This window comes from Brachypodium distachyon, chromosome 3, assembly GCF_000005505.3.
Source record: "Brachypodium distachyon strain Bd21 chromosome 3, Brachypodium_distachyon_v3.0, whole genome shotgun sequence".
In the NCBI taxonomy this organism is placed as follows: Eukaryota; Viridiplantae; Streptophyta; class Magnoliopsida; order Poales; family Poaceae; genus Brachypodium; species Brachypodium distachyon.
The window spans coordinates 14,740,337-14,763,258 of NC_016133.3; the positions used below are offsets into that span (position 1 = coordinate 14,740,337).

General features: G+C 44.8%; 2 protein-coding genes across 2 annotated transcripts; both read left to right on the forward strand.

The window, feature by feature from the left end:
- The first annotated feature begins 10,175 nt into the window (after nucleotides 1-10,175).
- On the forward strand, nucleotides 10,176-11,703 carry LOC100823272 (E3 ubiquitin-protein ligase RHA1B). The gene has a single exon (XM_010236083.3). The coding sequence runs from the start codon at nucleotides 10,493-10,495 to the stop codon at nucleotides 11,045-11,047; it is 555 nt and encodes a 184-aa protein (XP_010234385.1). The 5' UTR covers nucleotides 10,176-10,492; the 3' UTR covers nucleotides 11,048-11,703.
- A 4,113-nt stretch (nucleotides 11,704-15,816) lies between these two features.
- On the forward strand, nucleotides 15,817-21,091 carry LOC100838919 (protein PAF1 homolog). Its single transcript, XM_003573423.4, has 12 exons — nucleotides 15,817-16,846; nucleotides 17,546-17,614; nucleotides 18,176-18,283; nucleotides 18,375-18,555; nucleotides 18,648-18,724; nucleotides 18,811-18,930; nucleotides 19,187-19,292; nucleotides 19,531-19,617; nucleotides 19,729-19,797; nucleotides 19,897-19,968; nucleotides 20,058-20,210; nucleotides 20,517-21,091. The coding sequence occupies exons 1-12, from the start codon at nucleotides 16,152-16,154 to the stop codon at nucleotides 20,622-20,624; spliced, it is 1,845 nt and encodes a 614-aa protein (XP_003573471.1). The 5' UTR covers nucleotides 15,817-16,151; the 3' UTR covers nucleotides 20,625-21,091.
- Nucleotides 21,092-22,922: the final 1,831 nt, after the last annotated feature.

Here is a 22,922-nt window from a genome sequence, read left to right on the forward strand (position 1 = left end):
TTTGACACACTCAAATCCTAACCCTAATTTGATGGGGGAACCTAATCCTAACCCTAATTTGATGGGGAATTAATCAAATCCTAACCCTAACCCTAACCTATGTCAGAGGAGGAGGGCGCGGGCTCGGGTGTCGGGCGGCGTCGGGCTCAGGGACAAGGACGCGGGGTGGCGGCGGGCTCCAGGCGCGGTGGCGAGGACGACGAGGCGGCGGGCTTCGGGCGTGGTGGCGAGGACGATGAGGCGGTGGGCTTCGGGCGCGGTGGCGAGGAGGAGGATGAGGAGGTCGGTGGCAGGCTCGGGCAGCGCGGGGTGGACGGCGGCGGCGGCGCGAAATTCCGGCAGGGCTACGCCCGCGCAAGGGTCAGATCGCCCACTGCTGGTCGGCTGTGAAGCGACGCGTAGGCGAGAAGAGGTGAGAAGAATGACGGGCTAGGGTTTGGGGTGTTCTTTTATATGCTGAAGCACATCAGTAATGGTCGAGTAAAGGAGCTGACCGTTACTGATGATCATTCAATCATCAATAACGGTCGTGCTAGAAAGTGACCGCAACTGATGTTCTCCTATGTGCAATGCCCAACTACTCATCAGTAACGGGCGCGTAGAAGCCTGACCGTTACTGATGACTATAGGCACTCATCAGTAACGGGCGCATAGCATCCTGACCGTTACTGATGAGCATAGGACATGGACTCCATTTGTCTAGTATTTGTACATCATGGAATTCATGTATTTAAAGTTTGATGAATAAGTTCATGCATTTCTCTTTTCTCTAGTATTTGTGCTAAATTAAATTCAAAAAATTCATCACATGCATACACAAAAGTACATCGATCACACATAATTTCACTTGGTACAAAGTTTGCATTCAAATTCAGTACGAGTACATTACAATGTGACTACTAGTGCTTCTCCTTCTTTCGGTAAGTCATAACTTGACTCCTCGCAGTAGTGCTTCTGAGGTAGGGTTTTGTGGTATTTTCTCGCTCTCGCTCCCATCACTTCTTCTTTTCCCTCTCCTTTTCCTCGTTAATATCGTGTGTTCCGCTTCTTCGTCATCTGCGGCGGTTGTCGGATCATGGAAACCTTCGTAGTCTTCTTGTGAAATAACTCCGTCCACTCCAACAATGCTTCTTTTCCCTCTTCTTACTACTACGCGACCTTTATTTGCCGGGTCGTCTATGTAGAATACATGCTTGCATTGTTTAGCAAAGACCCATGGTTCCTCTCTTGTTGGGATTTTTCTCACATCAACTTGTTCACGAGGGATCTCAGGAGGTAGCACCATCGTTGTGAACCTATGACTTTCTTTGTCACCTTTGGTCCATCTTACATGGAACATTGGGATCTTTGTGATCGTGTACTCCAATTCCCAATCTCCTCGATAACGTCGAAGAACGCTTTGGTTTTGCTGTTTTCGTCGGTCGGCGTCTTAGAAGTCATGACTACACCACTATTTTGATATGTGTTTTTACGGTCCTGAGACGTAGTGTAGAAGTTATAGCCGTTGATCGCATATGATTGCCAAGTAGAGACGTGGTAAGCAGGTTCCCGTGACAAACATGCAACCGTCTCTTCTGATTCATTGGTCATCTCCCTGTCGTACCAATAATTCTTCAGCCACGCTGCGAATGTTTTATTGTGCTCCCGGTGGATCCAGACTTCTCCTCTTTTAGAGTTTCTTTTCGCAGTTGTTCCATGTGCATTTCTTGATAAGGCCAGCAGCAATCGACAGTTTGCAACACAACCAAATGTGCTCTTTCAAAGTCAGCTTCACTTCCTCTTCCATAGACATTAAGGAATGTATGTCCAAGGCCACCTTCGCCTTTGAGCTTGCCCTTGTGCCGTGATTCGGGAACACCTATTGATTTCTGATTGGCCAACCAATCCGTGCATAACTCGATGCACTCTTCTGCCCTAAAGCCTTCCACGATGCTACCTTCCAGATGCGATCTGTTACGAACGTCGCGCTTCAGAACCCCGTTGTATCGTTCAGGGCCATACATGTTATGCAGGAACGAGGGCCCTAGGGACAAGATCTCATCGCATATGTGGATCATTAGATAGACCATGATATCGAAGAATGATGGAGGGAAGAACATCTCGAGTTCGCATAGAATCTGTATCATACTATCCTGCGGTATCTGGCATCGTCTAACGGTGATTGACTTCTGCGCGATGCTGTCAAAGAAGTCAGAAAGCTTCATGATTGTCTCCCTTACGTGCGGCTCCATGATACCTCTGATGGTGACTGGAAGTAACTGAGTGAGTATGACATGGTTGTCGTGAGACTTCATGCCAGATAGCTTGTGACTCTTCATGTCAACTAGATGCTTGATGCTCGACGAGTAGTTTGATGGGACTTTAATGCCCTGCAGGCACTAGCACATCCTATGCAACTTGTCTTTGTACAGGTTGTCACATGCAAGACGACACCGCATGGTCACCGTCACGAAACCATTCTTGTCGGCTGCTGACACTTGATCTTTGCCCCACAACTCTTTTCTGATAGACATGAGTTCCAGGTCCTTCCGTGCATTGGGTCCATCTTTCATTTTCTCTGGAATGTTCATCAGCAACGCCAGCACGTTGTCGCATACATTTTTCTCCACGTGCATGACATCTATGCTGTGGCGGCATTCTAAATGTGCCAAGTACTCCAGGTCCCAGAATACGGACCTCCTTTTCCACACGACGCCTTCAGGTTCCTTATATTTCTTCGCAGCAATCTTTTCGAGGACAACTTCAAGATCGTTCACAATTTCGAGAATTTGCATACCAGACTTCTCCTTCGGCGCTGTCCCGTGCTCCGTTTTCCCATTGAACCTTTCCTTGTCATCCCTCCAAGGGTCTTTAGCATCTAACCACTTTCGGGGGCCCATGTAAACAATTTTGGATGAAGTGGGCAACTTCTCCGATGTCGTGTTTTCCCCGCACTTTGTACAGGCGTTGTAGCCATGTGTCACCTGGCATGAAGTATTTCCATTCGCGGGGTAGTCATGCACGCAGGTCAGAAGCGCTGCTCTCATCATGAAGTACTCCCTCCTGTTTGCGTCCCAAACCACTCTGCCAGGGTTCCAAAGCTGCTTCAGCTCATCCTTCACTAGCTACAGATACACATTTAGGTCAGCTCCCGGCTGCTTTGGACCCTGTAGAGCATGCACATGTGGATGTACTTTCTCTTCATGATTAACCATGGAGGAAGGTTGTAGACAAACAAGATGGTCATGTGTTGTGCTTGTTGTTCATGTTTCCGAAAGGATTTATCCCGTCAGTGCTGAGACCGAGCCTCAGGTTTCTGAGCTCTGCCCCGAAATCAGAAAATGCCGTGTCGAAGTTCCTCCACTGAGTCACATCTGCAGGGTGTCTTAGGACCCCAGCTTCCTCCACACGGTAGTGCCCGTCAGGATCGAATGCAGCCTACGCCGAATCGTGATAGACGAGATACCTCGCATCCTTAACGTTCTGCATCCAACGCTCAACTCGGCCACCTGTCGTAAGATACCAGACAGTCTTTGCCGGCCTGCCCTTCATCACTTCTTCCCCATCGTCTTCACCAGCTCTCGCGTTTTTCTTCTTGTATCTCGATGCACCGCATATGTGGCAGCTCTCATGGTTCTCGTACTCTCCAATGTATACCATGCAGTCGTTTGGACATGAATGATGTTTCACGCAATCTAATCCAAGCGGGCATGTAATCTTCTTCGCCTCGTATGTGCTCTCGGGCAACTTGTTTGGCTGTGGAAAACCGAAGCAAGGTAACTCAACAAGTGTCACGTGGAGCTCCTTCACCTTCCACATTATCCTGCCACGTGGAGCTCTTTCACCTTCCACATTATCCTCCTCATCAGCCCTTGTTTCTTCCTTGGAATCATTCGCCAGATCATACCGCAGGACATCATCATCTTCGCTACCGCTACCGACATCAACCGCATCCTCCCGTGACAAGTCCAGCGAGAATAACCTTCCACAAAACCCGATGCCAGCACCTGCATCTGAACATCTTCAGGCTTCATCATGCATGTGTTTCCACATTTGCGACATGGACAACGCATCATCACAAGTCCTTTTTGTTCCATATCACCTTCCGCGATTCCAGAAAACACCGTCCGTTCGGTTATCCATCGAGCATTGATTCTTTCCTTGGCGTACATCCAATAACGGTCCTTCGATCTACAACACAATACTCAATAAAACACAAAGCAAAATAGTTAGCCTAATCATTGACAAGGTGATTAAGGTGTTAATTAACCGGGGCTAACTAAAAATTTGAAATTAGAGACATTCGGAGAGAAATTGGAGGCCAGCGAGAAATATCGGAAGGGAGAGAGAGCTCGCAAGGGAGAGGGAAGCTCCGGGCGACGACGAGGAGGCCGCATTTTGGCCGGCACCCGAGCTCAAAAATTTGAAATTGGGGAACTTCGGAGAGAAATTGGAGGCCGGCAAGACAGATCGGGAGGGAGAGGGAAGCTTCGGGCTCGAAGATCGGAACTCGCCGGCCATGGCCGCCCGCCAACCATGGAGATGGCGGCCGCCGGCATGCAAGGGGGGGGGCGGAGGAGGCGCTACCTGGTGGGCTCGCCGGCGGCCATGGTGGCTTCGAGCAACGGTTCGTCGTCGCCGGAGAAAAAGGGGCCGCAGCTGGTCCGTTACGACGCGCAGCGCGACCAGCTGCGGCTGTGCCCAGCGTATTTAAACCGCGACGATCATCAGTGGCGGTCGGGACTGGGCGACCGTTACTGATGTAGGTACATCAGTAACGGTCGTGTTAGGGCGACCGTGACTGATGCGTGGTTCATCAGTGATGGTCGTCTCTTAACCGACCGCCACTGATGTCTCTCGCGAGGTATGATGGTTCATCAGTGGCGGTCGCCTCGCGCGACCGCCACTGATGTATGGCTGGGCGGGGAGAGGCAGACCCTGCTCTGTTCATCAGTAACGGTCGCGGCCGCGACCGACACTGATGTTGTTCATCAGTAACGGCGCGCTGGACCCGTTACTGATGTGCCGTTACATATAGACCGTTTTGTAATAGTGTCAACAAGAGGGCTCCGAACCTGGGTAAACCGTGTGTGTGCTCTTGTGTTGTGCGTGGTGCTAATCACGTCCTCCCTCCTCCAATTCCTCTTTCGTCCATCGGTCCTAACATAAGTCATCTTATGACATCTGCCGTGACACCACCACGACACTTCTCTTTGCAAGCAGACTTGGTCCGGTGTTTCTTCTGTCACTCCATCCACATTCCGATCGTGTGCCAAATGTAGCTCATACAGATCCCCTAATCCCCGGGGAACACACCACACTTTCGCCCCTGCTAATTAATCCCTCTCCTCGACTTGTTTAATCATCCCGCCACTGCCAACAGCAGCAACACTAGCAACGGTTCGTTCCATTTGGCTCTTCTCTTCTCGTACAACAGGAGAGAGAGTGTCGACGACGGCTATGGCGATTGATTAATTGCAATAATGCCCGGCCCGCAAAAGCTAAGCTAATCCGACCAAAATTCATGCAACGTGCCCATTATTATATATCATCATCTCCCATTGCTAATTACTTTACTCTGTTTCTTAAAGAATGACATATTAATTTTTAGTAAGATAAGGTTTTGACGATGAATTACTATATCAAGATGTGTTTTATATGACATAAAATTAGTATCGCTAGATTCGTTATCAAAAATACTTCATGATACTTGTGGTTTCATGACATATAAACCACGTGTCACTTTAATATAATAATTTGTAGTCAAAACATTGTCTTAATGAAATCTAACATGATATTTTTTAAGAAAGAGAGGGAGTAAAACGTAGCTGGTCATCCACCAGTATTTAGCTTGGCTTTAGTTGGCCACCGAATGTGCTACACCTAAATATTCCCCCCCTGATTAATTGGGACCGATTAGTTGAAATTAGCTTTGCTTTATGTTCCCGCAAGGGACACGAAAAAGAAACACCCGTACAACCGAAAAAAGATGATAATTTAATCATGAGGGCCATCTATATATACGAACACACCAAAAAGGCGTTTCAATTAAAACGTCAACAAAACAAAAACTTACGAACGGAGCAAACTAGCGCGTGCACCGGCTGCTCATAATTAAGACAAGGCATGACCGACCGAAGCTAAGCTAAGCTTGTTCAAACAACCCCAAAAATTATTCGAAATTGAAAAAGAAATGAAAGGTCAAATATCTCCGTCCGTCCGTCCGTCCGTGCGAAATTTCTCGGTTTCCAGGCGATGAGAGTATTTAAAAGAGTAGAGAAGACCGAGTGAGTGAGGTGAGAGGAGTCGTCAAGCAAGCAAGGAATCATTGACGCGAGCTTGCACGCACGAGCACGAGCTGGTCTGATAAGTTTATTCGCAGGGGGCTAAAATAAAATAGCTGACGAGGATGATGGATCTGATCCTGATGGATGGATGGATGGATCGATCCTGGCGTGGGCCTGGGGACGGCCACGATGCTTTGTCGAGACGAACGATGAAGAAGAAGCGGGCACGCACGCACGGCACCGGCACCGGGCACTACTCTGCTCTCTCTACTGGAGTATTTTACTTTCAGTGTCAGCCACTCGATGGATCGGATCAAATCATCAAAACAACCACTTGTTTATAAAAAAGAAAACTTAATTAATCGATCGCTATCCTAGGTGTTGGGATGCTAATATGGGTGTGACGTACCGAGGTGCTTTGTTTCTGCTCCGCTTTTGCGAGGCAGAGAGAAGGAGCCGGGGGCCGCCCGGGCCGGGCGCAAAACCGCGGTGTAATTAGCGCTGCTGCTAGATTTATTTTGTTTTTTTGACAGAGCACTGTTAGAATCCTAGGACGATAAAACTGAGCCCTGGATCGTGCAAGCAATCGAACAATTTCCAGCCGTTCTCTTGTTATTATTGTTGTTATGTTATTGCTCGGAAGATCGCATGGAACAACAGCATCATGGTCCGCTGCCGGCGGCAGGGTTTTCTTTCCTTTCCTCCTGCCGCGGCAGGCATGCATGCATGGGATGCAGGCCACGCACTACTGATGAGTCCGGCCTGCTGTGCTGCTGCCATGGCCGTCGTGCCATCACTAGCTTCCAGGCTGTGCCTTGGTTTTCCTGTCATTAGTTCTTGGCTAATTGCTAGGGCACCGTTGTTCCCTTGGTTCCATTTACACATTTGTCGTCTATGCGATCGTCCGGTCGACGACTGTTGACTGAGTTGGGCTACCATACAGAACTACATACCCTCTTGTGTTGACTGTTGACTGATTAGTTTATTTCTAAACAGAAATAAAATAGAAGATGTGTCTAGGAATTTTTATCCCAAACAGTTCTCACATGTGCAACACGAGAATGTAATATCAACATGCAAAATTCGATGAAATGTCTGTTTTCTGCAAAACGAAAATTTCTTATTTAGTACTCCTTCCGATCCTAAATTGTTGTCGAAATGTTACATGTATCTAGACGCATTTTAAGAATAGATACATCTATATTTGGGCAAATTTGAGTTAAGAATTTAGAATCAGAGAGAGTACATTTGTTTTTTTCCATGAAAATTCCTAATCTATGCGAATACACAGTTTGTTTTGTTTTCACGAGAGACCCAAAGAAAATGTATACTATTATTACAAGAAGAAAACTTCCAGGTATACAATTATTGAGATTAAACTGTTTTTTTTTCCTGCTTGCGCATCTTTTGCATGTAGCCCAACTCAGTCTAACAGACTTGACCAGATGGTAAGTGACAAGCATGTAGGGAAGAATAATGGAACATTGCCATTTTTATAGTTAATCAAATTAATGATGGAACCTAAACAAGCTTTAGAGCTAGTGCCAAAGATGTATACTAACTACATGTTGCTTCAGTTGATGGGCGAGAACAACAGCAACAACGGACGTACTCCGGCTGGACGTTTATTTTGATCTAGGATTAGATTCTGCAACGGTGTTGCTTGCTAATTCAGCTAGCGTAATTTGATTGGTGTTCCCTCAAAAAAAAATTGATCGGCTAGTTGATACTTCAGGGGTGCCTTATCTTTCCTTTCTCTCGTGCTTTCTTTCTGTAAGAAAAACCCATAAATATATGGGTAAATATGTTACTTGTTAAGTTTGGTAGTTCTTTCTTTCATGAATTTGTGCCTTAATTATCTTTCTTCCTCTCACGTTTTCTTGAAAGTCCAGAATATGTACGATGATGAAATGCCTGCTCTTTATTTTTTTACTCGTACTACAAGACTTTGACACCTGCTTAGATTAATGTAGGTCTCTTTCCCTTTTAGTCACTGTAATGTGGGGTCCACAGCCAGAGAGCCCACCAAAGTCACACGGCACCAATTAAGCCAAAGGATCTGCACCGACGAAAAAAAGTTTCCGATGGTTTAAAAGGGGCTGGCGAAATCGATTGTGGTGCTCTAAAAGCCCATGGACGACCGCCAATTAGACACGCCCTATATTATGTCGCTCATTTTCCGGGCTCGGGTACGAATCAGTACTGTATCAAATTTGTAGCCACCTTTTGTTATTGCGCAAAGAGAAAATCTTTTTTCATTTTCTCATTTTAGGGATCTATATATTGCCAACCACACCTTTGTTCCAGCCACTCGAATTCCAACTAAGCGGCACCTCTGTTTTTTCAAAAACAAAATCAGCGTCATTTAGCTGCAGCTACGTGACAGGAAAGTGCACATGCCCCTGTCACCTATCTGGAACAAAACCATGCCCAAAATAATGCCGAGCCAACATTTGTAGGCCAGGGCAGGCCGGAGTCCCCTCTCTTCCTCTTTTCTCTACCCCACAAGCACGCACACCCATATGACTTTTCCTGAGCTGCCCCGGCCCTACCGCACACATGGCTTGCCCACCGTCCATCTAATCAACCCAACAGGACAACCAAACCCATCCATCCATCTGATTCATCTACAGTAACCCAAACCCAACCCTACAGAGCCCTAAACCAAACCAAACCACACGTACAAGCAAAGAGAAGATTCCTCAACTGTTCAGCCGATCCAAGCACCGCCGATCTCGAGAACGGGAAGATCGATGGATATATCGGTGATAGAGAGTAGATCGGTAAAGATCTCCATCCGAGTCAGTGCCCAACCGACCGACCGATCGATGGGTCGAAGCCACAGTGTTAACTTGGGATCGTCCATGGACGAAACAGCTCAAACGGGAATCTCATGTAACCAAACAGCTCTCGGCGGCAGCGGTCAAGTGAGACAGCGCATGTGTGCGCGTACGTGCGGCCCATATACATAACAGCAACCCTGTAAATGCTACACGTACCACACTAAAGCTCTCCAGTGTTATAAGTTAGGAACATATATGCGAGGGAGCAGGAACAAACATGGTGGAAAAGGACCTTGCAAAGGACGATGACATTACACGAATATAAATGCCCATCGTTCGTTCATGTGGTTTTTGAAGAAAAAAAAAGGGGGGCATTTATGATGATTGTTACACCCAATTTGCTTGTCTAAGACATCAACCAGTTAGAAGTTGGAACGTCATTGTTTTTATGTCGACAAAATGAATATGCTAGAAAATGACCTTGCAAACGATGGAAACATTACGTGCATATGTCCACACGGAGAAAATTCGTGTGGTTTAGGAAAAAGCTAAACATGCAAGTTGATCACCACACACAGATATGCTCGCTTAAAGGAGCTTCTATTTTACAAGTCACAACATGGGATTTGTGCCAGCAAAGATGACGATCACGAGGGGAAATGATCAAAAGACGATGACATTATGTGCATATATATATATATATATATCCGTCATGCGTATGAAAGAAGTTCATTTGGCTCAAAATAGGGCAAACATCCATGATGATCGCTAAAAGCAATTTGTTTTCCCATGGCAACTTGTAGCTAGAAGTTAGAACGTGGGTTCAAAAGAAGAAAAAAAAGCCGAACATTAACGATGATCGTCACCACAACTTGCTCGACCGAGACAACTTGCAGTTAAGAATCAGAACATAGGTTTATGCCAACAAAAAATGATTATGTTGAAGAAAAAACTCACAAGCAACATCGACATCACGCATTTGTCCATCTCTAAATCAAGAGATGTCACACTACATATCCGCTATGTAACGATGCCGATGCGCCATGGACCATTCGATATTTTCGTTGAGGAGAGAGAGAGAGCATGCACGTAGCACTCGTTGTCACGGGCAGACAAGGTGTGTAGGCTCGTCCAACCGTGCACGTAGCCCGTCTAATTCCCATTTGACATGTTTTATAGCTATGGTTTTGTTTTGTTTGTACCCGTAGCACTACTCTTAGAAAATAATAGCCCCTCCCCTTCCTTTCTCTTCTCCATCCAAACATAGCCTGCCCACAAAATTAAACAAGGAGCGCTCTTCTTCCATCTTCTCTCTTATATATAGACCCCACCTCTCTCTCATCCACCTCCCCCCCTCTTCTTCCCCTCCTTTCCTCCGATCTCTCCTCCGTGCTGGGATTTCTCTTTGTTGGTAGCTTGGAGCGTGCGGGGCGAGCGGCAGCCATGGGGTTCCCGTCGGTGTGCTACTGCGTGATCCTGCCGCAGCCGCTCATCCTGGTGCTGCAGCTGCTCGACTTCCTCCGCCACGCCGTGCTGCTCTGCCTCTCGTCGCTGGGGCTGGCCGCGCCGCCGACTTCGGACGAACACCCTGCCTACGCGCCGCCGCCGGACCTCTGGGCGGAGGATTCTTCGTCGCCCTCGCCTTCGCCCTCGCTGGGGGCGGCGGCCATGGCCATGGCGGCGCCGGCGGACATCAAGGCGCGGCTCCCCGCCGTCCGGTACGCGGACCTCAGGAGCCGCCGCGGCGCCGGGAACGCCCCGGCCCCGGCGTGCTGCGCGGTGTGCTTGGGCGCGCTCGAGGCGCGGCACCGGGTCCGGGAGCTCGGCAACTGCGCGCACGCCTTCCACAAGGCGTGCATCGACAAGTGGGTCGACAAGGGCCAGGCCACATGCCCGCTCTGCCGCGCCCTCCTCCTCCCCGCCGCCGAAGACGCCGCCGGCAAGCTGCCTCTTCCCCTTCCCCTTCCCCACTCTTCCTCATCATCCTTCTCCTTCTAACCCCGCGCTCCAATTAGTACTAAGATCGAACAGCCTCGACGCCGGCCGTCGCCAGAGACAGGCCAGCCTGCAGGTCAGTCAGTATAGCAGCTAGCTAGGCCGCCCATGTCTATCTCCATTTCCATCCGTCCACCATGGATCCATCCATGCTTTCTTGAATCTTGGGAGAGGAATCAAAAGGGGATGCTCACAAAGGGAGCAGGAAGAAGAAGAGGTGTACGGTGGTGGAGGAGTATTATTGGTAGGTGAGGCACTAATTATGAGGAGGACAAGGATGGCTACCTGCATTGGATCTGGTGAATGAGCACTATACATAGCACTACTACCACTACTAGCAGCAGATCCATATGCTTTCTTTTTTTACTTTCTTTTATTTTCTTTCAGCTCCTTGCAACCTCACCCACTTCACTTTTTTTTTTACTTTCTCTCCTCCTTTTTGTAATTTCCACTTTCTTCTTTTCTTCTTTTTATTAGGGTTTCCCTCCTTATTAACTTATTTTTATGGGGGGAATCAAGAGAGAGATATCAAGAAAGAGACATGTGTACATAGATGCCTCCACTTGACAATATTTGGAAGAATCAATAATATTTGTCTCTCAGATCAGTCAACCACAATCTTGTATATAGCACAATGTGATACTGCTAGTTAATCCTTACAATATGTGTATGTGCTTGAGCTGTGTGCTAGTCTCTCTTTTTTTAATCTTTGCAACTTAACAAATGTTAGTGTGTGGGTTGTATGTAGATCTCCATTGGGTGGTTTCCTATGGATATGTTGCTCTCATGTTTGGTGTCTACTGGTTAGGCCTCACGTCACTTCGCAGGGCAAGGGGGACAATTAGGATAAGCATTGCTTGAAGCAACGTGCAAAGTGCTTAATCAACTTCCACTGCTACTACTAGCAGCTATAATTTCCCTCGATACTTTAGCCTTTTTCAGGTAGTTATATATCCCCTTCTTAGTGGGATAGTACTACTAGTGAATACGGGCAATTGCTTTGGGTTTTCGAGTATGTACTCCTTTTTCTTAAAGCAGATTAGTTATAAGGACAACTGGACAGGTAATTGGTGGCATCTAGTTTTGTCTATGTTTACATACTCCAGTTCGAACACTGCTGCTATAGCGTCAAGTGGCAGTCTCGTGAAGCTGCTCGAACCGGCGCCTTCAAACAAATACTCCTTTTGTTTCTCTCTATTCCTGATTTTAGCTGAGCATTAGCTTCTTCAGTGAGCTTTTTTAAACTAAGTGAGCTTATTATTACGAGCTGCAACCTATAATTGTACAGTGTCATCAATTCCACGTGGGCCCCACGTGGGGGTTGTAATTAACAGCTGCCATCTGCAGCCAGCTGACAGTACCATTGTCACCTAAAAGAAAATTAGGTGTGTTTTGTGCTGAAAATTTTAAATGAAACCAATTCCAGTTTTCTCCCTTCAGATGCAGATTATCTCACCATGGACAGTACTGAGAAAGTACTGTACAGCAGCTTGGTCGATGAAGACACAGAAAGCAATTAAGCGTGGCGTCGTCCTTGGTTGAAGGAGACAGGACCATGGACCACCGTTACGTTATGTTTATGCCCATGTCTTTCCCATTGAAACTTTTCAAATGCAATTTTGTAACCAACTGCTTCACATAATCACATATATGCACTCTTTTTTAAGGCAAAATAATACGGAGTACTAGATAAATGCCAGTGCGGAATTCGTGTCTCTGGTATATGCGGCTGGCATGGTCCTGGCCCTGCATGTCGGCAAAACATCTGAAACTGTTCTTAAAAATTGTCATGATCTTTCTATTTCTTTATTTCGTGATGTGTCGTGTGCTTGCGACAATATCGACAAAAAAATTTGGATCTAATTGTCTGATTCTTGTCCGTACTATATCTAGAAAATTCCCGTCGATTCCTCATTGGCACCTTTTCGAACACAACTGATGCATTCCAAAATAACTCTAATTCTAACATCTTTTCCCTTGACCATGAACCTCCTTTTCTTTTTGGTTGGATTGACTTAACTTAATTCTTCTACTTATTCTTTTATTCTTCTATTTTGAATCCGAAGAAGAAGAATAAAATCCATTAGATTTTTTTTTTAAATTTATAGTGCGTGTTTAAGAGTTGCAGCAGTAATATATACAGTGAAGAGACACATGAGGGTACCAGCAACTGTTCTTGAAAACGGAAAGCAAATCGGGCAATCCAATACAACGGGCTGGTTGGTTGCAGCTAAATAGTAGGAGTACTAGGAGTACTAAATAGCCTATTCCAAATGCAGTGTAAATGGAAATTAAAACAAGCCAATCTACAAGTTAGCTCAGAACAGCAAAAAAAAGTTCTTAAAAAAACTGACTTTTGGCCTGCAAACAGGTGTTGTTTTCTGTTTTTGTCGAATCACGGGAAGCTGGAAGATTTGACTTTTTTTTTCCTCTTTCAAAAAAGATATGCAGGAAACAGAATTACAGGGAGGAAGACCGGAAGAGGATGGGATGTTTGCCCCGAGTAAATGAAAATCTCACTACTACCAAACAAGTTTTTTTTAAGTTTTTGCTACCGACGAGTGGTGTATTTTGAACTTGTGGCACTCAAGCAGGTGCGAAGCAGATCACTCACTAGTGGGGTAAAAAGCTTTCTGACCACATAGTTGGCATGATCCAAATTAGGGCTCCAAGTTTCATAGGATTAATCACATTTGTTTCGTGCTAAGTGGCCAAAACGATACACTATAAATTTGGTACGATGTGTTTTAAAGTTATGTTTGAGTTTTCCAAATCCCTCTAAAGTATTTCTTTTGCAGCAAAACAAAAAGGCAGCAATTTTTTACCGGTATATTGACAGAAAATGGTATTGGAACACACTCTAGGAACCTAGCATGAGTGCACATATGTCATAGGCGGCAAAACTCTGAGACACTGCACCTACGGATTTTTTAAGGAGGTCTCGTATGATTTTGTTGCAATGCCGTTGTGGTGTACTAACTTTTCTTGGCCCGAGGCCAAAGTGGTGACGTTGTTAGTTTGATGGGATCTTAAGAAAATCATATGAGGATCTTCATACGTATAGAAGGGCTCGTGTCATAATCTCGCTTCACCATCTTTGTAAGTGTGTCTCTTCTCCTTATGCTACACCCAATCCCTTACAACTCGTGTGTCACCTTCATATTCGGCAAATGCACCACCATCCTTGTCGTTGGCGGTCAACGTGGACGAGTATACTTGCATGGTCAAACCGGCAAACAAAAAATAAAAAGAAAATCTTAATCTTTCAAACATGGCTAATAGAAAAAAAGGATTGCTAGCAACTGTATTTTTACATCAATGAAATGGTGTTTTTGCACAAGGGTTGCATTTATTTGTGGACTGTGAATCCATCACTCAACCACGCTTCTTCTGCCTCTTTTCTAAAATTGAACGAAACTTGATCAAGTACAATTTTGCATGAATACTAATATCTCTAACTTCTCTATATCTGCAAATTGGACAAGGAATTTATTGCATCACCTAGTTGCAAGCCGAAGCCGCATTCATAAATTGATAAAATGGTCAACAACGTCGATGAAATACATACTTAAAAACCAATTCATCTTCTCATAGAAAAACAAGAAATAAGGCGTAAACGAAAGCACTAAATCCCGTGCAATCACAAGTACTCCCTCTGTTCCTAAAGTTGCAAAGTTGCACTAAAACCACGACAAGTATTTAGAAACGGAAGGAGTACCTTGTATGGTCTCTTCTTTTTCTAGTAGGCTCGTATGGCTTTTTTGCTTTCCATTTCTGGTTTTTTCTTGTATCAAGAGGGCACTTGGAGAACAGAGAGACATATGGAGTCGACAAAGCGAAAGGACCGCAACTAAATTCACAAAGGTACCTCACTAGAGCTCTCTCTCTCTCTCCCATGCCCCCCCCCCCCCCCCCCCCCTCTTATCAAGGGGATCCCCTACAACGAACCAAGGGAGCTCCATCCTCGACAGTGTCTGTGGATGATGTTGTGCCTCCTATAGTCCCTATTGTTGATGGAGAAATAAGAGGTATGATTTATAAAAGACCGATCCCAAACTGAGGATTTCATTTCGATTTGATGTGCTAGTGATTTGCTAGTTGTAGAGGGTTTTGAAATTCCGAATTGGTTGAGTTGAAATCTAGATTTGCGAGTACTCAAAGTTGGGGATTCTAAGGGTTGAAATTTGGGTTCAACGAATTGATTTAGGTGGTAAATTTGTAATTCTGAGAGCTCAAAGTTGAAACCACGAGATATAGATTAGATCTCTCAAGAGCTAATTCCGTGCGTGCTTATTTGTTGTTATATGATAATAACTCGGTATTCCTTGTGTTTTCATTCATCTCCGACGTATGTTGCGTGCCGCCACTGAAATGACGAAGCAAAACAAAAAAGTTAATGTTTCTAAATTATTCCTTCCGAAACAGAAGGGGAGATTGTTGATAAACTCCCTTTGCACATGTCACCTCTTATAAAAAAACTGCACTTGTCACATGGCAAGCTGACATCAACGTTGGTTTCCAGATTATTCCCTCGATCCGATAAGTCTTTATAACACAAGTTGACGAGACATATTGTAACATCCTAATTTTTCCAATTTAGATGCTATTAACTTTAACTTTCCAGTTTGTGTGTACTAGCTATTGATCCAGGAACTAGTACAGATTACACAGAGATTCGCATCCTAACGGGTCTGGGTCGCCACACACATCATCGGATTCAAAATCCAGAATCAGTCCCAAATCCAATCGAAATTTGAGGGAATTCATTTGAAACTCGCGAGCGCAGGAGTCAGGATCCAAAGTCCAAACCGTTCTCTGCAGGTATCGCTTTTGGCTCTCTCTCTCGCGCATCTGCGCCGAGGCTCTCCGATTCTTCCCCACGCTCTCCTTCCTCCCCTGCACCGAATCCGGCTCGCCGCGGTGTGATCTTCGTGTAGATCTAGTGGAGCTGCGCGCGCGGGGTTGTAGAAGCTTCTGCGGAGGAGGAGGAGGACTGGAGGAGGAGGAAGAGGCGGCGGGAGAAGTAGCCGCGACAGCGGGGGGAGCTGGTGCGTTGCTAGAGGTTATTTAGGTTTGGGGAAACCCTAGCCGCCGCCGGGGCCACGCCATGGCGTACCGGCCGTACCCACCGCCTCAAGGGGGCTTCCCGCCGCAGCCGCCGCCAATGAACCCGTACGGGCCGCCGCCGCCGCCGCCGCAGCAAGCGGGGTACGGCCACATGCCACCGCGGCCGCCGTTCCACGCGCCGCCGCCTCCCCCTCCCGGACCGCCCCCGCCGCACCAGCCTCAGTACAACTTCGCCCACGCGCCCCCGCAGCATCAACAGCAGCCGCCGCCACCGCCCCAGATGTATTACCAGCCCCCACCGCCGCCGTACAGCGGGAACAACAACCAAGCGCCCCCACCCCCGCCACCAATGTCTCCCCCGCCTTCAGCGCCGCCACCACCTCCGGCTCAGCCCCCTCGGGAAGCCCCGCCGCCCCCGAAAGAGCAGCAGGCCAAGGCAGCACTCCCGAGAGTGGAGACGGAGGAGGAGCGGCGGGCGCGGAAGAAGCGTGAGTATGAGAAGCAGAAGGTGGAGGAGCGGAAGCAGCAGCAGATGATGCGTCAGTCGCAGGCCTCAATTCTGCAGAAGACACAGCAGGTGCGTGCCGCACAACAGCAGCAGCCGCAGAGCCGCCACCACCAGCCATCAGGTGGAACCCGGGCGGCGACAACTACGTCACGCCCAGCCTCAGCGCCGAACACTGAGAGGTTCGAGAATCGTCTCAAGAAGCCAACAACATTCCTCTGCAAGCACAAGTGAGTATAGCAAAATTTTTTTACTTCTCATCTGTTCAAGTGCTATTTGGAGGAAATTGGAGCCATTTACATCTTAAATGTGCGTGTGGGCAAATTATTATGATTATTGTGCACTTGGGTATCATTCTGGTTGACAACCTGAGCAGTTGCTACATGCTGCAATGCTGAATTAGGGCAACTGACAAGTGCGAGCTACCTATTTGAATTTTGTGCTGTCAGTGGCGTAAACAGTCAAAAACCAGTCTTTACTTTTTCTAGCTTCTTTGGCATTTGTGCTTTGGCTGGTATTACGTAATCCTTGTAGCTATAGCTTATTAATGATGCTATGCTTGTGTTTTGGACATTTATGCTGGCTTGTCTATGTGCTTGGAGAAAGTGAGCACTTATGCTTAATTCTGGATAATGAGTATTCAAAGGGTTCATGAGCTATGCTTTCCAGCACTACCAATTTTTTTAAAAAAAAACCGAGAAAGATGAAACCTTTGTGCAGTAGTAGGCACACCAGAAGGCAAAATGGTTCTCAAAGCATCACTCAACTAATTGGCAATTTCTGGTTGAAAATTGAATTTATAACATATTTCTAAATTGGTCAGTTTTGAGAAGCTTTGCAAGAGCAGCTGATTTGCAAATGTTCGTCATTTGTGTCTATTTCAGAATCACACTATTGTATGACCTTGTTTCCCTTTTTGGTTAATGCAGGTTTAGGAATGAACTGCCAGACCCTAGTGCTCAGCTGAAATGGCTGCCTCTGAATAAGGACAAGGACCGGTATATAGCCTAGTTTCCTACTCCTTTTTTGCGTCAGATTACCCTGTTTTCTTGCTACTTATGTTTGGTTCTGTAAATGCTATTTCAATGTTGCTAATCTAGTTTTACTAGCCACAACACAACATGCGACTAATTTGGAAAAAAATGTGCATTTTTACCCTGTCACTTTATTAGCGCCATCCAATTTTATGTTTTTGTACTTAGTATGGAGTACAAACAAAAGAGGAATTGGGAGCTGTTTCACAGGAAACGAGTCTCCCAAGTTGATTGATATTTGGTCACTGAAAAAATTAATCATTTTTATTTAGCTACTGTTGTTGTGTAACTTGTGTGTGAGTGAGACAATGGTTTCTTGATGATGTTAGTTACAGAGAGGTTCTGGACACCTGTGCCCCATTGCCATTAGATTTACGATACTCTGCTTTCTTATTACAATGTTAGTTTTTGACCTTTCTCTCAACTTGTGTGCGTGAGTGAGACAATGGCTTCACTGTGGCTGTCGCACTTATTTTGGGATATCAGTACTCAGTATTTGTTTTTCTGTATATTGCCCTTCCACAGATATACCAAGTACAGGATCACCTCATTGGAGAAAAACTATATGCCCAAAATGATTGTCCCTGAGGACCTTGGAATACCTCTCGACCTACTTGATATGAGTGTATACAAGTAAGACTTAAGCTAGGCATATGTTTTCACAAGTATTATCCCTCCGAGGTTCTTTCTAGCATCCCTAACTGGAGTGCAACCATGCATTTAGCCCTCCCGCTGTTCAGCCACGCATGGCTCCAGAAGATGAAGAGCTATTGCGTGATGATGAGGTTCTCACCCCTGTTAAACCAGAAGGCATAAGGAAAAAGGAGAGGCCAACCGACAAAGGGATGTCTTGGCTGGTCAAAACACAGTACATTTCTCCACTTAGTACTGATGCAGCTAAAATGGTAATTGCCAACTGATTCTTCTGTAAATATAGTTACAGACATTCTGCTGGATTACTTCACATGTACTAAATAAGGTAATTTGGCTATTCCAGTCCATGACTGAAAAGCAAGCGAAGGAAAGGCGAGAATCAAGGGAGGGCCGTGATGTCCTGGAAAATCTGAATGATAGGTATGATTTTCCTTTCACTCAGTTTCCTCTTTTATATCTGAAGGTTACCCTGTTTCATGACATTATGTATGTATGTTGTATATCAGACAGAAACGGATCAAAGCCATTGCAGAATCCTTCAAATCAGCAAAATCACGCCCTGTTCATCAGACTAAACCTGGGATGGAACCAGAGTTTGTTCTCCCTTTGGTACCTGATTTTGATAGGTATGACGTTACTTTCTTCTGTACGTTCTCTTCTTTTATAAGACTTCATTCTTCATTCTTGAGATCTGATGTGTGATGACCAAGTCCAGATCATTGAACTATCTTTTGTCGCTCGTTCAATTTCCTATCTATTTTAATTAAAAAAAACTGTTTTTTTTTACTTTCCATCAGCTTCTGATTAGTGTGCTCCAAAATTGTGTTGTTACTGGAAAAATGGTATTTAATATCAAATTTGCTTTTCTGTTGACCTCTGTAGGTATAACAATCCATTTGTTATGGTTAATTTTGATGGCGACCCTACTGCTGATTCAGAGCAGTATAACAAGCTAGAGAGATCTGTACGTGATGAATGTGAATCCCGGGTGAGTTGCATTTTAAATTTTCTTCTGTCTTTACCTTTCTAAGTTGGTACATATGTTAACATGCTCGTGCCTATATGTGTATACCTAAAATTATGTGGGAACTAATATTTCATGACTGTATGTCAATGTCAAATGTAGTTAAGATACATATATTTCTTGACGTGATGCTAATGTCATTGATACTCTGCTTAGATATTCCCTTTCATATATTTGAGGTATTTCTATTTTCTCATCACAGGCTCTGATGAAAAGCTTTCAAGTCAGTGGTTCAGACCCTACAAAACAAGAGAAATTTCTAGCATACATGGCTCCAGCACCCCATGAGGTATCCGTCCTTTCTAGATTCTAGTGCATTTATACTTCAGATTTGGCTAATCATAGTTGTACTTTGTATCTTATAGTATTTTAATCTGATTGTGGCTATGGTTTCCTTTAGCTTGTCAAGGACTTGGATGATGAAATTGAAGATGTTCAGTACTCCTGGATTAGAGAATATCACTGGGAAGTATGTGCAGTTTTGCTACTACCTTTACTGTGTATAACATTTCATTGTGCTGTGTAAAACTGCCTTTCCACTTTACATACCTCTTATTGCATGATTCAGGTAAGGGGGGATGACAAAAATGATCCCACTACATACCTTGTCGCGTTTGATGATGATGGTGCAAAATATTTGGTAACTTGCTCTGTGCATACTATATTTATTTTGATATAGGATGATGATCCATTGCACATTTATGTGACATTTTAATGCCCTTTTTGCAGCCTCTTCCTACTAAGCTAGTATTGCAGAAGAAGAAAGCTAAAGAGGGGAGATCCGGGGATGAAATCGAGCATTTTCCAGTGCCTTCCAGAATTACTGTGGACAGGACACTACATGGTGATGCAATGGAGCGCGGAGAATCTTCCAGCATGCATGTATGACTCATTTTTCCTTTGTACTATTTGGCATCAAATCTCGCTGTGCATGAACTATTAGTACTGCAGACAACATACCACAGCTGGCTACATTTTTACTTCTTCGGTTCTTTGTTTGTATTTAGTATTTTTGTGTGTATAGGCGGTTCATCTTCTCACCAAGCCATATGTATAGTTTAATGGCTTTCTTGCTAACAATTCACTTGTTACTCTCAGGATGCTCACCCTTTTATTGTTACCATATTAGAGCATAAACGGTCATATTTATGCATTACCTGTACCTTTAACTAAAGTTTTTCCTTGTAGGGTAATTTAAAGCGACAAAGATCTTCTTTGGACGATGATCTTGATGAGCATCCAAAGCATTCTCGTGCAGAAGATATGGACCAAGATAGTGAAGAATATTCCGATTGATCAATAGATATAGATCATCATTTTCTTGTGCCATCAAATTTGGTCAGCACATGTGAATCTTTGGGGATCTCATATGATTATGCTGCGGCACCTTCATAAGTAGTTATAAGGTGCAGGGTTGATGAAAGAACACACCTGAGTGCATTTGGGCAAGAGCAGATTTTGAAGTGCAGAGAGCGCGAAGCGAGGCAGATTGTAACTGTACCTGAAGAGTCTGGTCTCAGTAGTGATGGTAGAAGGTCTCGCCATCATTGTAAAAAAAGGCTTTGAAGTCTAGAGTGACTCTCAACTGCTTGTTTTAAATATAGGTCACCATTTTGCATCTGCTTTGCCTTCTCTCACTTCTCCCCATTTGATTGTGTAAGTACAACAATTTATTTATGTCAGGATGTTGGACAGCTGTATTATGATAACCGTTTCTTTTCTGGTGGAAATGATGATCTACATGAGCATCGCCAAAGAGTAAACTGTGGTGTATCCATTTGCGAACTTGTTTTGGGGTTATATTTTTCTTTTTGATTTAAAAGAGTGTATAAAATGCTATTATGCCTTCTCTGTCACAAGAGGGATAAGATTTTGTTCCAATATATTGAATGATATTTGTATTAGTGATCCTTATATGCCTAGAAAATAATGGGGAAGTGTTGAGTAGATGGAGGTGTAAACTTCAAACAACAGGTATGTCCAGATAATATAGAAACCTGTACCCGTTTATGATGGTTATTTTCTATTATCGTTCTGATAATGTGTTAATTGAAGTAGTAACACCTTTCCAGGTTATCTGCAGGTGTTCTCAACTATTGCTAGGAATGCTGTGCTTGAGTTGCCGTTGGAGATTCAAAATATTATTTGTTCATTATCTTATGCTGCCAGCTGGCCCAATTCCTCATACAGCCATACTTGGTGGCAACAAGGTACTCATCATCTAGTACTGTCAAACAACTTCTGTAATTTTCTATGACTTCATCTTGTTCTGTCTTACTGCTAGTCCACTAGTTTGATGGATTTTAAGCCATTGGGGTTCTCTAAAATGAGTATAAAAATAGGACCATATCACCAAGTTTCTAACATTTTGCTCTCCCTGTGGGTCTTCCTAAATCCTAACCACCATTTTCCGACTCATCTCATGCCTGTTGTGTACTGTTGGGTGTAGGTCCTATTGTGTTGTCTTAGATAATTACCGAATTCTGCATAGTCTCTACTTTTCATTTTACCATCTTTTCTTGCAAGTGTGGTATACCTTCCGTAAGAAGATAGGTGACACGTTATTTCATTGTAATGGCACTTCATATTTGTAGTCTCTGATGGTTTATAAATTGTAGGTTTATGCATAATGTCGGTATGTTTCAAACCTTAGGGTTGCAGAGTTCTTAAACTTGTCTAGGATTAGCAACTTCGTGGATGATCGGAGTGTGTTGCAGTTTGCTGATATGCTAGATCTCACTAGCAGTTTTCCTTTCAGTGCTGACATTCTCAAGTTGGTAGATTCCACAAAACATATCTTTCTGCATTTGGCTTGAAGTATTTTTCAGCTTCCATGCTTTACAATGCTTGCTAGTCCAATGCGCTGTAACTGTATATAGTTGTGATGCTGCATCTACCTGTATTTATTATGATTGCAGATACTACTCGTCTTGTTGCTCATTGTACTTCGGTTGATGGATTTAACGGGTTTTTGGTGCATGCTGATCTCAATTAGGGGTCAAGTGCCATTGTCTACCTAAAGCCTCTCCCAAGTGCTGCAACTTTAATTATTCGACCGTATCCTACTTCCATGCCTGATATTGTTTTTGTTGCTGCAATCAACAGTGTCCATCCAAATGGACCCATGATGGAGGTCTGGGAACACCTGCAAGCTTTAGCATGGACATGTGGTTTTGCTCTGGTGGTTCTTGAGGGCACATGATCATCTAGCTCTCTTAATCATGCTTGCCAGGAAAAGGGTCGACATTGGAGTGCTTTATGTTAACTTGTCCCGTTGAATTGAGGTGTAATGATTGTTGGTTCTTGTTAGTTTCTTTAGCGGCAAATGGGCTCTCAATGGGGGGGGGGGGGGGGGGGGGGTGTTAAAGCGTGGTGTGATGTTTCCCCAATTGTACTGTAGTGCATCCAGGTTGTTACGATGCTGCTAGAAAAGATTTCACATGGAACCCAAAATTTGTGCTCTGCTTGGCAGTGATTCATGGCGTGGTAATGATCGATTAGAAAAATAAATGAACAGTTATCATGGGAAAAGATAAATCTTCTGCTTCCTTTGTTTCCAATTAATTGGCACCGGTCATTTTGCAAAAAAAATCC

What these genes read in the sequence shown, in the direction of transcription:
- LOC100823272 (XM_010236083.3), top strand. Translation starts at nt 10,493, where the DNA reads ATGGGGTTCCCGTCGGTGTGCTACTGCGTGATCCTGCCGCAGCCGCTC.
- LOC100838919 (XM_003573423.4), top strand. Translation starts at nt 16,152, where the DNA reads ATGGCGTACCGGCCGTACCCACCGCCTCAAGGGGGCTTCCCGCCGCAG. An exon ending in CTGAATAAGGACAAGGACCG is followed by an intron (nt 17,615 to 18,175) that starts GTATATAGCCTA and finishes GCCCTTCCACAG; the next exon opens with ATATACCAAGTACAGGATCA. An exon ending in ATGATGGTGCAAAATATTTG is followed by an intron (nt 19,969 to 20,057) that starts GTAACTTGCTCT and finishes CCCTTTTTGCAG; the next exon opens with CCTCTTCCTACTAAGCTAGT.